The 17,385-nt window shown below is 43.1% G+C and overlaps 1 protein-coding gene across 2 annotated transcripts in view; it reads right to left on the bottom strand.

Moving 5' to 3' along the window:
* Window positions 1-17,385, bottom strand: part of LRGUK (leucine rich repeats and guanylate kinase domain containing) — a 106,438-nt gene that overhangs the window by 48,874 nt on the left and 40,179 nt on the right. For both annotated transcript variants that reach the window (XM_057304556.1, XM_057304557.1), the window contains exons 9-13: window positions 17,105-17,191; window positions 15,651-15,757; window positions 10,935-11,054; window positions 4,238-4,334; window positions 592-705 (exon numbers count right to left, since the gene is read on the bottom strand). In XM_057304556.1, the coding sequence (XP_057160539.1) occupies window positions 592-705; window positions 4,238-4,334; window positions 10,935-11,054; window positions 15,651-15,757; window positions 17,105-17,191 (525 nt within the window). The remainder of the gene's footprint in view (window positions 1-591; window positions 706-4,237; window positions 4,335-10,934; window positions 11,055-15,650; window positions 15,758-17,104; window positions 17,192-17,385) is intronic.

The raw sequence follows: 17,385 nt of genomic DNA, 5'->3' as shown, positions 1-17,385 counted from the left end.
ATTATAGAAGATCACTGGGGGAGATGGGATATGGGGGCAGAGAGGGATATCTCCTAAAATCTCCAAGTCTAAATTGCTCAAAGCAATGGCAACCAGCGAGCAAGGGGAGTCAATGACAGCACAGACCACAGGCCTCCCCTGAAAAATCAGAGAACAAGGCTGCCGCACTGAGCTGCCAGGCAGGTCCCCAGGGGCCAGCGCGCCAGCTCCACTGCCTGTGAGAAGGACCTTTACCTAATATCACTTTATATAAAGAGAGACCATGCCCTAAAAGAAAGGGGATAATTTAGTGAGGAAATTAACTTAGAAAGTAAATCCTGAGGAGCACTTTCTTTTCCTAGTATATGAGCGACCAATGTCTTGTATAGTAACTCCTGTCGTTGAATTGTTCATGTCTGCCCCCCCATAGGAACTAGAAGCTTCCCCCTGTGCCTGGCAGTGTGCCACCTGCATTCATAGCTCCCTCCTCAACCCCAAATATATATACACACACGCACACACATACACACACACACACACACACACACACAGAGACTCACACAAACACACACACGCATTAAAAATAAATTGATTGAATGAAAAAACACTTACTTCTATTTCCATGTGAATACAGCTTGCTAAGCCGTCTCTTGCGATACCTTCTATGGTGTCCCTGTTTAATCCATAACTGTGATTACCATAATTAAATGTTAGAATGAATTTCCCCTGAAATTTGAGAAGTACAGAGATTTTCATATAACAGCTGCCATAATGAAATTTAATGTAAATAAAATTATTTGATGTCTTACTTTTATATTTTCCCATAAAACTTACAAATATAATAAGGCTGATGACGGGTTTATGAAACTTAGTATCAAAATGTGGTAGAGAAATTTATTCAGAAATCTCAGCTGGCCAAAAAAATGAAGTTTTTGGAGATCTGGTAATCGGCTGACAAAACACGTGAGGAGAGCGAAGGCACGGAAGCTTCTGGGAGAACAGATTGTTTTGCTTATTTACCCGCTTCCTTGCCAAACCTGCAGCATCAACTGGCATCACTGAGAAAGCCAAACTGATAGCTCGCCCTTTGCCTCGGCCATGTTGGCTATGCTGGCAGACCAGGTACCCCAGAAAAAGCGCCCATTCTCGAAAGCCTTGCTTTCCAAGATAAGCCTGAAGGCCATGAATTACAGGGACATCCGAAAACCTTTGCATCCTGAGATAAGCCATGAAAAACAGACCCAATTCTATTTTTCCTTATAAAACCCAGCTTTTTATTGACACTGCCCCAAGTGTTTTTCCACAGAATTGCTGTGTGCCCTATCGTCACTGGAGGTTTAAATACTGCCTTCTATCTACGTTCTGGAAGCCCAGTTCTTCCCAAAGCTGTACTCCCTTGCAAAATGGTCCAAGTAAAATATGCCTCTCAAAATTGACCTTTGCTTTGACAATGTTATATTTATTAAGCTACTAGGTCTCATCTACACTGGAAAGCTGATGACAAAAGAAGGAATAAAAATACGGACGGTCTTGGCAACTGGGGCTCCTCATGCAGGGGATTTTGAAAGAAATGATGAAATGAAAACTTGCACCGCTGAATCCCATCGGAGGGCGGCATCATCATTAAGAACAGTGGCTGTCAGGAGTCCTTTATGCTACCTCTGCCTGCTGGCCCCAGACGTTCTGGAGATTTGGGAACGGGGGACAGGCTATTTGTTGGGGGAGGGGGCGTGTTGGAAGTCCATGAGACACGGAATATCTGTTGTGGTGGCGTGGGTCTCTAGTGAACGTGTCTGCTGTGAGTGATGAGGAAAAGCCACACACCTCATAATCCAAAGAAGTGTATTTCATGCATTCGAAAAGTTCAAAACTCAACAATAAATATCCTAATATTTTACGCCTTCAATGCCATACCTTCTTTGTTCTTTGTAGCAAATACTAGGACATCTACTCTTCAGATCTATATTGCATCTGTATAAGTAGATAAGATACTGAATCTCCCATCAGGTATATACTTTATCTTGTTTACTGTGACTCATCCTGTTTTCAAAATGGATTTTTTTTTTTTTGGAGGTAGGGGAGGGGCAGAGGGCAAGAAAGAATCTTAAGCAGGCTCCATGCCCAGTGTGGAGCCTGACACAGAGCTCAATCTCACAACCCAGAGATCATGACCTAAGTCGAAATCAGAGTTGAACATTTAACCAAGCCAACCATGTAGGCGCCCCTCAAAATGTACTCTTGACTCATGTTTCAGATATATACTATGCATTTGTTTACTTGCGTGTACAAGGGCCTCCCTCTGTGGATCCCAAAAATATTTTCTGGAAGACTGCAGAGCTGGGAGGAATGTGGCATTGTACTTTTATATATAACACAGGATTTGTTAACTTTTTTTTTTTTTTTTTTGAGAATTGAGATTAAGTGGTCCTCCAGCTTTTGGCTGGGGATATACTCCTTTCACGTCTTCCTGGCTTGCAGATTTCTTAGTAAACAGCAATAATCATATTTCAGAAGCCTCCAGGTCTGTGATCTTATTTCCATAAGAGACGAAAAATATCTTCAGGGAAGTGACTGCATTTATGTCCTTAAAAAAGGTTCGTGTGTCTGTAGGCATGCGGTGGGGTGGTGATGAGGGGGTGGAGGAGTGGATGGTTGTGACTGTCCACAGGAGGTGTCCAGGGCCTGGGTATGCCAGGGTAGTCTGACAAGGTGGGGTGGCAGGCTGTCTGGGTGGGTGTTCCGGGGAGGGGGGTTGTATATACAGAAGGCTGAGTGTGTTGGTGTGACTGGCAAAGCTGACAATGTGTCATGAATTATAACCTCTAGGTCTGCCTCTTCGTGAAACAGTCTCAAGCTTGCTTTAAGGAAAGGAGCTCAGAAGCAACATTCAAGTTGAAGAAAATGACATTATACTGAAGTAATATACATTAGCAAAAGCAGTAAAAACTAGTCCTACTCTTTTTTTGTAGAGGGAGTCAAACTGTAGAACCAAATATGGTGTTAAGTACAGCGATTTCTTAGACTAGGAATTGAACCAGACTTAGTTACTACCAGTACGATAAGGTATGGAACGTCAGGGGAGCATATGGGATACTGAGAACAGATGAACCGAACCAAGAAAAAATGCCTCAGACTCTAACAAGAGAAATTAACATGAAATTTGGGAACTAGCTATCTTTCAACCCAAAGTGTCCTAAAGGAATCCTTCTTACTAATATCAAGATAATGCTTCTTATCTTTATTAAGGCTTTTAGGAATATAAAATCCCAAAGTACTCTTGATACATTCAAATGAACTACCAAAACACAGCCCTAGGAGAAAAGATTATCAAGAATCTCCAAGATGTTCTTTTGACAAGGTTAGAGGGGAAACAGCCTAGGGATTACAGGACTCTCTCACTTGGGTTTCTCTGTGAATGCAAGAGAAAACATGCACTGTGTATAAAGTTGGCCATTCAAAATTAAGCTCGTAGAAACTGCAGATCCCATGCTTAACTGTATGACAGTTACCTGCACTGCTGTATAACGTGGAAGGTTAAGGCTATGTATGTGTCCGGGACACGCCAACTGAATGAGACACACCATGATGGAATGATGCCTAGGGCCACAACAGTTAGAAAGCACCAGTGATGGGGCACCTGGCTGGCTCTGTCGGTGGAGCACCCAACTCTTGGTTTCAGCTCAGGTCATGAACTCGGGGTCCTGAGATTGAGCCCCACATCAGGCTCTGCACCCAGCATGGAGTCTGTTTGTCCCTCTCCCTCTGCTCCTCCCCCTGCTCACTCTCTCTCCCTCTGTCTCTCTCATAAATAAAATCTTAAAAAAGAAGAAGAAGAAAGCACCAGTGATAGCAAACAGGAGTGCTTTCTGGACAGAACACTCAAACACCAAGGGAGACTCAATCCATAAGCTTCGCACGTCAGACCTGGTCTGTGAGAACTGCCTGTCTTGAGTAAAGTCTGATTAATAACAGCGGCACGTGATAAACACGGATCACGAGAACTCTTGGTACTTCCATTTTCTTAAAACGTCTATTCATTCAGCTTTACTGAAAATTCATAATATTCTCTCCAAGATCCTAAAATAAAGCTGCGTGTCAGCAAGGATGTATACATGGCTTAAGGAAAAAACCACCCAAGAAGAACATTTCTCTCGCAACAAACACAACATTTTTTTCTCTTTGTTATCACTAGCTCCTAATACTGCTACCAGAGAGCGTGGATTCCTTGTGTAATGCAAACAAAGGAGAACGTTCTTACCATGTTTAGCATTTCGTCAAACACTTCCTGAGAGATAAAATGATAATCGACTCGATCCCCTTCTCCAAAGTAAGGCGGTCTTGTGGTGTGGCAGGCCCTGAAAACACAGTAGGTAACTGGTCTACTTCCAGCAGCTTGAGATTCAAAATGGAAAAGGTAAAAGTAGGTTTTGAAGAAGCTGAAACTGATCCATGAGTCATGAACTAAGAAGTACCATCGTTGTGAAAACGCTGTGGCTTTGAGGTGCTAGACTACATTCAGCTGCTATACTCTACCGGGATTATACCAATTCGGGATTATCCACACCGAATCTCGACACACTGCTGTTGATCACCTCTGAGCCACCTCCCCCGCTGTCACACGCGACTACTTCAGTTCATTACTCATGTATTTCCACCCCAGAGTTTTCGTGTCCTCTCTGCTCTGTGGGCATTTCCCCACGCCCCTCCTCATCCCTCACCTGGCTGGCCCACCTGTCTTCCAGGACTCAAGTTAAGTGACCCCACTCTCCTCCTCCTTGCCCAAAAAGCCCCTCTTGACCCGCTACCGCTGATTATGCACCTCTTCTTTACATGCTCATAGCCTCAGTGCCTACCATTGATTGCATCCCAGTGCCTTGCTCAGGACCTCATCTCCCCAGCGCTGCCAGTGCTTATCAACACCAGGCATGAGCCTCCCATGGGAAACCATGAATGGAGTTCTCAGCTCAACCAGAGAGGCCCTTGCGGATCACTGTCTGCGATGACACCCCCTCCCCTCCCCACACCCCCACTTACTCTATATCACCAAAACTACCTTGCTTTATTCACATATCTGGTTTCTCCCTGTCTTCCCCAGCAGGACATAGGACTCTTGAGGAGAGGACTTTATCTTGTTCATCTTACTTGCGATTGCATTCCCCACGCCTGGCCCCCATGTAGGCAGTCGCTAGTTATCCGTAACATGAACCAGTAAATGACAACTGTGAGGGGGATAACAGGCGTGACCAACTCCATTTGGTGGAGGACAATGAACATGGCTAGTCTAAGGCCACACAGCAGACCGGTGTCAGTCCCAGAAATAGCCAATGGGGCCCCAACTAGCCCACGACTCTCGATTTCATACCATTCTGACTTCCTAGTGTTAAGTTCTGGAAATGCAATGCAAACTGATCTTTGTGTTTCCTGTGGTTTTAAAGGAGAAGATGAGAACAGCTAGAGACATCTGACATGTTATTTCATTCCTTCCTCACAAAAAACCATGAGGCGAGTATTGCCGTTTCCCTTTTCCAGATGATGAAACTGAGGCAGAGCAACTAAGAAAGGTGACTAAGTAGCAAAGCCAGGACGCCTCCGCGTCAGGTCCTTTACTGTCGCACCAAGAGCGTAGAGTCGCAACCTCGAAAGCCTCTCCGTTAGAGTCCAGTTTTTATAATTCATACCGCTGTTCCCCTTCCATTATCATCAGGAATTAATTAGACTAGTAAATTTTAAGGTCTTAACATTACATTTAAATTACAGACCCAGGAAGGAGAGTATATTCTAAGAAAAGACTGTCAAAACACTGTGCTATTTGTTTTGTTGTGTGAATACACTGGCATTTCTTCACACACCTTGGCAGGGCCCTGGGACCCTCTGTCTACTGGTGTCCTTGACAGGTGGGAAAGATAAATGGGCGACTTGGCATCCTGTGGTGTACGCCCTTAGCCTAGCCTTTACGCGGGGGGCTGGATTTGCATTTTTCAACAAAGGAATTGAGCAGCAGGAATTTTTTCAGAATTTCTAAAAGGAAGACAAAGGAAAGAAGTAATTTGAAGCTTCTAGGCAGGTAAATAAAGAGAAGGCTTCAGTGAGGTGGAGAATGAGGATGACAGCCTGTATCCACTGCAGAACCTTCTATTATGAAGGACCTAAGATGACCCGTGGGTTTTTGAATCCTGTCATCCAATTCCCACATGCAGAAATGTTCACTATGGAGCATGATGCCCAAATGCAAACATCTTCAAAAGGAAATACTGCACGGTGAAAGCAGGGTTTCACTAAACTCAGCAAAAAAATGACGCCAAATTTTAGACAAAGAAACCAGCTTGGGCCATTATCTGCGGTGTCCTTCTCCCCGGTCTCAAGATGATTCCATTTGTAATAAGCTTTCCACGAGTTTATATATTTACTAATTAATTTACTAGTTAAGTCATGGTGGATTAGTTAAGTCATGGTTTGCAATGGGAGCCACACCAGAGAAGTGAGTGAGAGATGAACGCCAGACTACAACACGGGGCCTGAGAGTCTGAGAGTGAGCTTAGACATTCGAAAGGCCCGTTCCTGGGCCAGCTGTCCTGGAGGATCCTAACCGAGTCCTTGGAGAAGAGATGATCAGGCAGGGAAGGAATCCGTAAGGTCAGACCAAACAATGGAAGGGCAACATATTCAGGGAAATAGGAAGAAGAGATGTCTGAGAAGAGCTAGCAGTAGAAATCTTTTCAGTTTGATTCAGAAGCATGCAGGTTTAGAAGCTCAGTTCTGGACCAGATTCCCTCAGGAAATAACAAACTTTTTGTTCCTGCAAATATTTAGGCAGAGGTTTGGCTGTGAGCACATCTAAATTCAAGCACGTGTTGGGATGAGCACTGAGTGTTATACGCAACTAATGAACCGTTGACCATTACATCCAAAACTAATGATGTACTGTATGCTGGCTGACTGAACATAATAAAAAAAATTCAATCACATGGGGAAAAAAATAAATAAAAATAAAATAAATAAAAAATAAATTCATGCACATGATAGCACGCCATATTGGTCAGTAAGCGAACTCTTTCAAAGGCTAGCCCCAAAAGCCCAGGTCTTCCTAGGGCATTCGGTAGGAAAATTAAATTGGTCCTAACCCTCAATGCAAATAGTTGTCAATTAACTGCTGGGCCTTTAAAGAGATTCAACACATAAGATTCCAGCACCAGGTCTGAGTATCCCATTCCAGGAAGCCACTGTCCTGTCCACTTTCCAGTAATGACACCCTGCTTTCTAACTCATGCCATCGTGAGCAGTGACTGTACCCCAGCTGGTCCCCCTGTCTCCAGTCTTCCCTCCCCCACCCTCTGCCGAGCAGCCCACAGGGCGCACTTTCTGGAACACAGCCGTCACAGGAGTGCTTACAAATCCCTTATGCTCAGACTCCTGTCTATGTCTCTGGTCTTATCTTCTGCCATCTCCCTGCACACTTCAAGTACTCCAGGCTGTCCTTGCACCTCATCAAACGTGCCTGTCCTCCTTCCCGCTCAAGTTCCTCATCCCACGTGTCTCCCACATCTTCTATCCCAGAGGCTCTTTACTCCCCTCATCACAGCACCCATCAAACTATCCTGTTAGCCAGCACTGACCTGCCTGAATCCCATACTAGATGGTAAGCTCCCAGGACAAGCCCCACATCTGTTCTACAGTCCTCGCTAGCACGTGGCCAGTGCTCAGTGAACACTGATGAGATGAATAAAGGAACCGCTTTACTGGTTTGTCGCATCTGGATAACAGACATTAGATTAGGCAGCATTAAGGTAGGTGGAGCTCATCTATCTCTTTTAGCTCAAGAGCTGTGGTCTTTTACTTTACTGTACTATCATACTACAAGTAAAGATGTTTAGTTGTCAATATCAAGAAAAAGGTTACAAAAATAGAGACTGCTGTAAAATGGAGATCTCAGAAAGAAGAATCAAGTTTTTCTTTCATGACTATTCAGATCACCCTCAAGGCCTTAAATCTGGAAGGCGGACAGGTATACTGGCATTGTTTTATGTTTCTCTCCTTAGTCATTACTCTGCTGGCGAGCCACTGATTTGTGGGGTAATATTAAGGTTGGAAATAGATTTTGAAGGCAATAAATTCCTACCTCCACGTAGAACGAATACAGGTAAAGAAAGAACCACCAACCTATTTCTTAAAACCAAGAACAAATAGAAAAATCAAAACCTAAAACAAGAACAATGTCTCAGCCATCCCAATACTTGTTCGACCACTATGTTATGCTTTTAATACAGATATAACTGGATATACAACTTAGTGTGTGAGAAGTCCATCGAATGTCTCAGTTGTGGGTCAACGTCATTTAAAAAAGAAGAGAGAATACCAGGAGAAAATGAAACAGATGGGAAAGACAAGATGCAAGCAAATGGCAGAGAAAGTGCCTTTGTAAATACTTGTATGTTTCATGATGAAACTGTTTTCATGCCTTTTTTCCCCCACTTAATTAAAAATCAATAAAAATTATTTTGGATAAAGAATTAAAAAATCCAAACTAGACCAATGACTGGTCTCTGAGGACGTGCTTTGGTTTTATCATTTGTTTTAATTAGAAAGTTGCTGCCTGGCTGTCTCTATCTCTGTCAAATAAATAAATAAAATCTTTAAAAAAAAGAAAAAGAAAGTTGCTACATATAAAGTAGTACTTTCTTAGCTTCTCCACAGATGAAATTACTAGCTATCTAATATCTTTTTTTTATCCAATGATATGATCTTTGATCCACGCATTGATGGAATTTTTAGAATAATGTGCCAGTGAGCAAGTCCTGATCTCTGCTTCCATGAGGATGCCATTGACCGGAGGGACAATGCTTCGGAGCCTGCAAGGGTGAGCGAGTGTGCACTTGGTAGCAAGGCAGTGAGGGAGCGTCTTTCCACACTTGCCATTAATTCCATCCGGAGAAGAAAGAAAGCAGTGGCAGCAGTAACACTGTAGGCACGAAGCTAGTTTTAAGGTTTTGTTTTGCTGCCTTATGCCTCCACATAAACTATACACGACACTAATTAATTAATCTGAATTCCCCCACTAGATTACAAATTTCATTAAGGCAAGGACATTATCAATCTTGTTCTCACTGTATCTTCAGGGCTTAGCACATGGGAGGAATTCAACAAATATTTATTGAACGAATTGGTAAACAAATGAATGAATCCATCCATCTCTCCATATATCCATCAGTGGCAGTTGTGGGGAATCACCTTTGTTTCTTATCACAGTGATTTCCCACGAAATGTGGCATATAATACCCTTAATTCATTCATCCCGTCCTCTCACTCAATCTGTCACTGGGTTAAGAAGTATTTCTTATGTAGGTATTAAGTGGCTGGTCATCTGCTGAACACCGAGAACTGGATGGTGAGCAAAGCTGACATTGGTCCATACCCTCCTTGGGCTTAGATGAGTAGGGAAAACAAACATTAAATAAATCAATCACAAGCGAGGTGGATAAGCATTCTAATAGAGGGAAAGCAGGATTTAATAAAAATGAATGACTGGAAGGCCCATCCAGGTGAGGAGAGAGAGGCAGACTGGATCACGATTTTGGTGATGAGTTGTTAAACACCTCTGAGAACACACCTGATCCCACGTGCCTCTGTAACGTGGATCACAAACACATATGAAGGACCTGGCTCTCAACCTTTACAACATAATTAAAAGGAATTCTAATCAGAGAAAGCGTTGGTTCCTGGCATTCTGGTTTGCTAAAAGGTTCCGGGTTTACATATTGGCACAATAGTCGGAATACACCTCTCTGTCCGACTTTGACCTTCGAAATTCATTGCGTTCCACTTATCTTTTAAAACAGGTTCCGCACCCCTATATACAAGCATAATGGCACTCTATACTTTTTTATTCTAATGTTAGGTTTTAATTTATTTTTGTTACTTCAGGGTGCTTAAAATATATTAGTAAATAAATCATTCTATATATTTGAATCCCAGAGTTGTTCGAATGAGGGATGTAATTTTAGATATCTAAATAAATGGACCTGTTTCAAATAGTATTTACATTGTTTGAACATGTATAGCTTAAGGGAAGGAAAGGCATTAGAAAATAATTTGCATTTATTTTTCTCGCTGTCCGAAATATCTTCGCAGTCCCCTCCTCCGGTCACCGACAGACATTACTAATCTAGAAGTAATTGCTTCGCCCTAGGTAAAAATTAAGAGGAAACCAGTTTAAAAGACCACAGTGAGGACTCTAACTCTGACTTCCAGAAACCTTTAAAAAGTCTGTAAGTCCGACTGAAGATTTTTTTTTGAATGGTCCTCATTTTTTTTGACAGTCTCCTTGGTTTCAACTGGACAGTGAGGGAATCACACAGCAAAACGTTTGCTCCAGAAAACTGGAGTGCAGTGAATGCTAGCCCAAGGGAAGGGGAAGGGCTTCGAAGGAAAGGAAAGAGGAAAGAGGAAAGAGGAAAGAGGAAAAAGGAAAGAGGAAAGGAAAGGAAAGGAAAGGAAAGGAAAGGAAAGGAAAGGAAAGGAAAGGAAAGGCGTCTGCTGTGACTTCTCTTTCCTTCCTCCTGAAATATGCCTCAGAGGACGACGCCCCGTGTGGAGATGAGGAAGCGAGGTACAGTCGGCATGAGCTCACTGGAGGCGAGGAGAGGTGCTCCCGGGTCCTCCGAGCACCATGCCCGCCCCTCGTCACCGCGCCCGTCCGTGCTGTCGCATCCCGTGGCCACCACGCTTCACTATAAACACGTGGGTTTTCAACCCTCGGAGAGTGATGTCAGCTGTCAGTGAATGGAAGGCAACATTGGGAGGATTAAAGTGCAACACAATGCAGGGTATCTATCACCGTGTGACGAATGGCAGAGAAGCCGACGAGCCTTTTCTGTACCTTGTTGAGCTTGCTTCAGATGGACAGCCGCAAGGAGCCACAGCCGACATTTCTACAGCCTTCCCGGCCAATGAGCACTTACCCGTATCTGAAGTACGTGCTGTACTGTCTGCAGAGGCGGTGGGCGAGTTCTCGCTTCCCGCAGGCTTCAGGCCCGGCTAGCACCAGCATGGGGTACGGGGCGTCCAGGCGGGGAAGAGTGCTGCAACACAGGGCAGGCGGCGACGGCTCTAGTCACAGTCCCACCTAAGTCAGTGGCTGAGCACCTGCCACCCACAGGCCCTGGAGAGGAGGCTGGTCCTACCTTCCCGGGCAAGTTGCTGATGAGAGGCCAAAAATAATATTCAAAGAGTAGATAACAAGTCCAGTCCAAATGTATGTAAATTTACTTTAACGACATTTGTAAAAGGAAAAATATGGTAAGATGTGTTAGTTCTTGGTTGATAAAGTATTTCCCCAAGAACTTCAAAACGAAAGAAGGAAGAGAGCATTCCGAGAGGTAAGCTTTAACATCCATACCCACTGAAGTAGAACACAGACAGGCAATGAAAATGGTAATAATTAAAATTTACCTGAGCAATCACTATGTGCCAGGCACCATTCTAGGGGTCTGACGGGCATGACCTCATTTAATGACCACAGGAAGCAGATGAAGGTGTTTCTATCATTATCTATCATTATCCCCACTGCATACACAGAAAGGTCTAATAACTTGCTCAAAGGAACAGCTAAGAGCTAATATAGGAACCTAGGCATGGCTTCTGGGCCTGAAAGACTGGACTGAGGAGTGAAAACATGCTGGCTCAAGTGTGTGAATTCTACTCGTGCTACAACTACAGAAATACAGAATAAAAGATATTTTAAAAATCCATGCTAAGGTATAGACTCTGTGAAGAAGAATGGAGGTGGTGGTGGCATCCACAGAAAAACCAGAAAAAGGAGCAAAAGCCCACGGATAACATGTATAAGAAAACCAGATGAGAAAGTATCCCCATGAACCATAAACCCAGAAGCCTTGCACAGTGCTGGAATGTGTGTAGGGGGGAAGCAATGGGGCAGCAGCTGACAGACCCGAGGACAAGGGAACCCCGGCAGAGCCAAGGGGTAGCCGCTGGAAAGCAAGCAGGCTGAAACTGTACACGAGCGGAACTCTGTGGGTCAATATTCATAACAGCTGGATTTGTAATAACCTCCAAATGGAACCGGCTCAGAAGTCTTTCAAGAGATGAATAAACTAATTGTGGTGCATCCATACAAGGAATACTATTCGGCAATAAAAAGGAAGGAACCGTTGCTATTTCCAACAACTTGGATGCATCTCCAGGGAATAAGGCTAAGTTAAAAAAAAAAAAAGCCAATCCGCAAAGGTTATACACTATAGGATTCCATTTGTATAATATTCTTGAAATGGCAACACTGTAGAGATGAGCCTAGACCACCGGTTGCCAGGGATTAGGGGAGCTGAAGAGAAAGGCGATGGCTGTGGCTCTAAAGGGAAGTGCAGGGATCCTTGTGGCAGAACTCTTCTGTAGTGGTGCTCACAGGACCTACACGTGTGACACAACTGCACAGAACTAACCGCACACATGAGTGCATGCAAAGCTGGTGAAATCTGAGCAGGTTGGTGGGTTGTATCAGAGTCAATTTCCCGGTTTTGATATTCTACTATAGTTAGGCAAGGTATCACCACTGGAGGAAACATCTAGAATTTCTCTGTCTTATCTCTTACAACTGCATGTGAATCTAAAATTAACCTCAAAGTTAGACGCAACTAATGAATCCTTGAACACTACGCCAAAAACTAATGATGTACTATATGTGGGTTAATTGAATTTAAATACAAATTTAAAAATAAAACAAAATTACCTGAAAGTAAAGTTTTTTAAATGACTAAAGAGAAAAAAATTGAAAGTGACAAATATTGAATATAGGCAAAGGAGATCATCTTTCTGAAGGAGAAAACCAAAGCAAAAGAACAGAACAAATATTAAAGACTGTAATTCAAGAAAACTTTCCTAAAATGAAAAAACAAAACCATGCATTGAAAGAATACACAGCATACCTGAGAGTATTAGCCCAGATTGACTAATATTAAGACACAGTCTAGTAAAATGACTGGACTTTAAAGAAAAAAAAAAATCATTCAGCTAGAAAAAGAGAACACATGACTTATAAGGGAAAGAAAACTGTCTATCAGATTTTGATAGGTGTTTTGCACCCCCCCAAAAAGAGAGTAACATCTTTTATATATTCAAGGAAAAAAGTGTGAGCAATGGATTTCAAATATAACAAAAATGACTTTCAAGTACAAAGGACAGAGACTTTTACCAACATGCAGGAGTTCAAGGGATACTGATCCCATAGGCCATCCTCAGGAGTCTACTAGGAGTCCACACCCAGTTAACTCAGGAGACATCAATACAAGGCTGGTGGTGAGCCATAAACGTGCAGTTATCCATAGAACTAAGACCAAATGACAGCAAAGGAGAAAGTACGGTGTGTGATGGATACACGTTCTGACAATATAAATCCAGTACACTATTTTTAAGGTGGGTGATTGACACTTACATAAAATACATACAATAGGCAAATTCACAGGGATAGGAAGGAGATACGAAGTCTCCAGGGGCGAGGAGTAGTGGGCGGTGGGCAGTTACTGCTTAGGGTTACAGCTTTTGTTTTGGGGGCGGGGGATGAAAAATTTTGGAAGCAGGTGGTGCTGATGGTTGCCACAACAGTGGAAATGTAATTAATGCCACTCAACCGTACACTCTAAAATGGTTAAAATGGCAAATTTTATGTTATATATACTTTATCACATAAAAAATGGTGGGGGGCGATGGGAAGAACATAGGCGAAATAAGATTTCAGTGTTTTCGGTAATCATGTCGGTGGTAGTATTAGCACTGATACTGTTGTGCTGCAATATGGGATTTTAAAAAATTATGGGATATTCGAAATCCATCTTCCTCTGTGTCTTTGATGTGGGAGGAAGGGAGGACACAGATATAATAGAAAGGAAGATAAGTAAAAGCTCAACTATCGTCTTGAAATTGAATTTTAAGTATCAATATGAATTCAGGAGATACTTTATCATCTACCTATAAAGAGATATAGATCTATCCATAGACTAGATATAAGCAGATTGAATAAATGTAGATAGAGATATATAAATAAACAGGAGAGACAGAATAGACCAAGGGGAGGATGGATGGATGGATGGATGGATGGATGGAAGGAAGGAAGGAAGGAAGGAAGGAAGGAAGGAAATACATTCCTAGCTGTGTCCACTAAAAAGCCTAACAACAATGACCAACTCAGTCAAAGGATAACCTCTAGCACCCAGATTGTGACTGGGAAGTACCATTTCTCACTAAAACAAACCAGGGCTTCTTGGAGAAGTAGTTGATTCCAGACTTTGCACAGGGCTTGTAGAAGATGAACCTGGAGGACCTTGTCATACAGGAGAGCGAGAAAGCTATCCATGACGACCAGGCCAGAGTCAAGATTCCGCCATGTAATTTTAGTATTGTATGATCACCTTAGTCGCACCAGGGGAAGGGACAGTGCTCCCCAATAATGCAGCATAAGAGTGCCAACGTCAAGGGTTAGTTAGGGTTCCCTACTGGCCCAGCCTGGGAAGGGCAATGGTAGGCTTGCCCCTGTCTCCATGAGTTTCTCTAACGAACACTGCTCCATTCTGAAGCGTCTGGGCTGTTTGGCCATTTTGCTCTTGTCTACTCGAGAGCCACAAATGATGATGAAATACGTGTTTTTCAGACAGTGCTGTAAATTTCTTTGATACATATTTTTATATAAATGTACCCTAAAGCATGAAACAACTAGCAATCTCATAAACTAGGAAAGAAATACAATGAGGACATAAATGCCCTTCTTTTAAATCAAATGTGCTTTTCCAGATGTATGCAAATAAATGATAAATCATTTCACCCAAAGGGCGGCCATAAATATATAAAACTGTCAATGTCTATATTATTAAATTACATGTAAAAAATCATGTCCTGGATGCAAAAGAAAACATTGTGCTCCCTATGGGAAACCAACCATGTGAAGTACAGAAGCAAATACCACATAAAGAAGGGAAGCCATTTATAACGAAGAGATTCTACAAGTATTTTTAAAATGGCTTTGGGTATTGATAGAATTTCTGCAATATACTTATAGCATAAACGGCCATCTGCTCCAACAGATTGTTTAAAAAGAAACGGAGAAACTGTGGTGAATCTGTCTTTGAACTTAGAAGTGAGAGACTCTGTTCATGTGCTCAACTAAGCTGGGTGACTCATGGGCTCGGTGCGATCAGTGTAAAGACTATTTCAGGGTTCCCTCGGGCTAGCTGGGCTTCCTTCTAAGGACTCTCTCATAATCTGCATTCATGCTCTCTGGCAGGGCTATTGAGCATTCACTCACCGCTAAGGAAAGATTTACAGTGGACAGAAATCATCACAATTCTCTGTTAATGAGGCAAAGGTCTGTGGTTCTGTCCTACAGCAGGGAAGTTGCACTGTCCTATGTCACCGGCTAGCTGCCGTTTAAGGGACCGGATGAAAAGGGGGACGATGAACCCACTCATCTCCACACCTGGGAAACCACCAATGAGTGAACCCCACACGCAAGCATGGGACGATAATCGCTAACACTGCGACAGCCAAATGAAGACCCTTGTCTCAGGGAAGGAGAGGAAGGGCTGAGTCACAAAACAGAGGGCTAGTGCCAACGAGGAGGTCGCCCCATGCTTGCCAGCCTGAGTTCTACCCTGGGGATCCCTCACGAATACCTGTCAAAGATCCTCTGTGGCTGCATCACGCTGTTGACGACATGGGTCAGGTGATCCTGGGCTGCGACCACTTCTGGGGGAGGGTCGTATTTATTCACAGCCGTAACCTATTCCCGAATGAGAAACGCAAGAGGAAGACATGTGTCATTTCTTAAAAGAAGACAAGTCTTAGATTTTCTTTAGTGAAACATTTTAGACAGGCAACCAGGTATGGAAAATAATTTAACGCATGCTCACGGACCTTGTGCTCAGTCTCTGTGTCTGCTCTAACTGTCCTAAAACATAAATAAGGATGATTATCTTAAAATATGGAGCTGGAGTCCCTGGGTCCCCTACTTCGTTATGCTCCCTGGTTTGGGAGGGAAGAAGCAAACACAAAACCTCTAACGCCCAAGATTACTTTGAATAAACATTCCCACCTTGCGTATGAGAGGAAGGAATAAAATACACAGCTCTAGATTCTAGGTCGTTGATACCATGGGGATGTGTACCTCATGCCGGCTCACCAGGAGCTATTCCAATGATCTCAAATTCTACCCAAATCTCCTCCTCTTTCAGCAGAGCTTCCTGTGTCCAAAGATAGGGGATCTTTCCCTCGTGACCTAGAATTCTCTATCCGCGTGTCCTTGTCACCCCTCTACATACATGATCCTCGTGTACCACACCTTTACTTAATGCAGGCTTTTGAATTGCCTTCCCTTCACAAAACGTTAAAGAGAAAGAAATCTAGCAAGTGCCTCTGAGTTTGAGAATAACAACACACTGACATCTGTAACTATTTTTAACCACGATTTCCAAAACGCACGTATGAAATGGAATATCTGCCCCTCTACATACTTATACCTGTTTTCATGCTCATCTCAAATTTGCATCTAGTGTAAGAAATCCCCATTAGTGGAGATTTCAGCTGTCACCAGTCACTAAAGCAAGACAAAGTACCACCCCTGGTATGGTGGCAGGGAGGCAGGAGCTAGCGTGTCAGGTCCGGTTATTCTGGAACTGTGTGTCCAGGGGGATCATGATTTTAAAGGGCAGAATTAAGGGTTTAAAATACCAGGAGAATGATTTGAGTACCTTTTGATTATATGTAGAATGACATAATAAATTTCATTATTAAATGAATGTTTAGAGCACCACAGAACCACACACCCTCCAACTATGATAGTGACCCAAGCTAACAGACTGCCATCATGCTGCCGCCCGTACCCATGGAGCATGGCTTCCGTCCCCACTGCCAGCCTGTTGACTGTGCAAGAGCAGTGCCTTTGCTGCATTCGTGCCGATGCTCAGCTTTGCAGGGGGTTAAACCACAGAGTAACGAAACACTCCCTAAATAAGTAGTTAATTCCCATATTGTCACATGTGCCATTTATTGATTACATTGGTCCTGTGGCAGGCAGCAAAGCCTTTGAGCACAGTCACTCACAAACACATGGAATAATATGATTACATACCTTCTCTTCCACTTTAAGTTTCTTCTGATCTAATTCTGTTAATCGTAGGAGCATAAAAATCACGAAGAACCAATACTCAGATTTTTCCTATTTAAAATAGCAAGAGGAATATTCAGTTGCCTTCCTCTCCCACATGAGCAAGCACTAGCATGCTACTCTCACCAGTAGGTGTTCCAGCTTCTACCCTGTCCACACACACACGCGCACACACACACGCACATCCCCTCAAGGTGTCTGCAGTTTCATGCTTACCAGTCCCTTCATATGAACTCCCATGCAGA

Source organism: Ursus arctos, unplaced genomic scaffold (assembly GCF_023065955.2).
Source record: "Ursus arctos isolate Adak ecotype North America unplaced genomic scaffold, UrsArc2.0 scaffold_3, whole genome shotgun sequence".
NCBI classification, from domain to species: Eukaryota; Metazoa; Chordata; class Mammalia; order Carnivora; family Ursidae; genus Ursus; species Ursus arctos.
The sequence above is the reverse complement of the archived record's forward strand: the minus strand, read 5'-3'. Positions and strand labels throughout refer to the sequence as shown.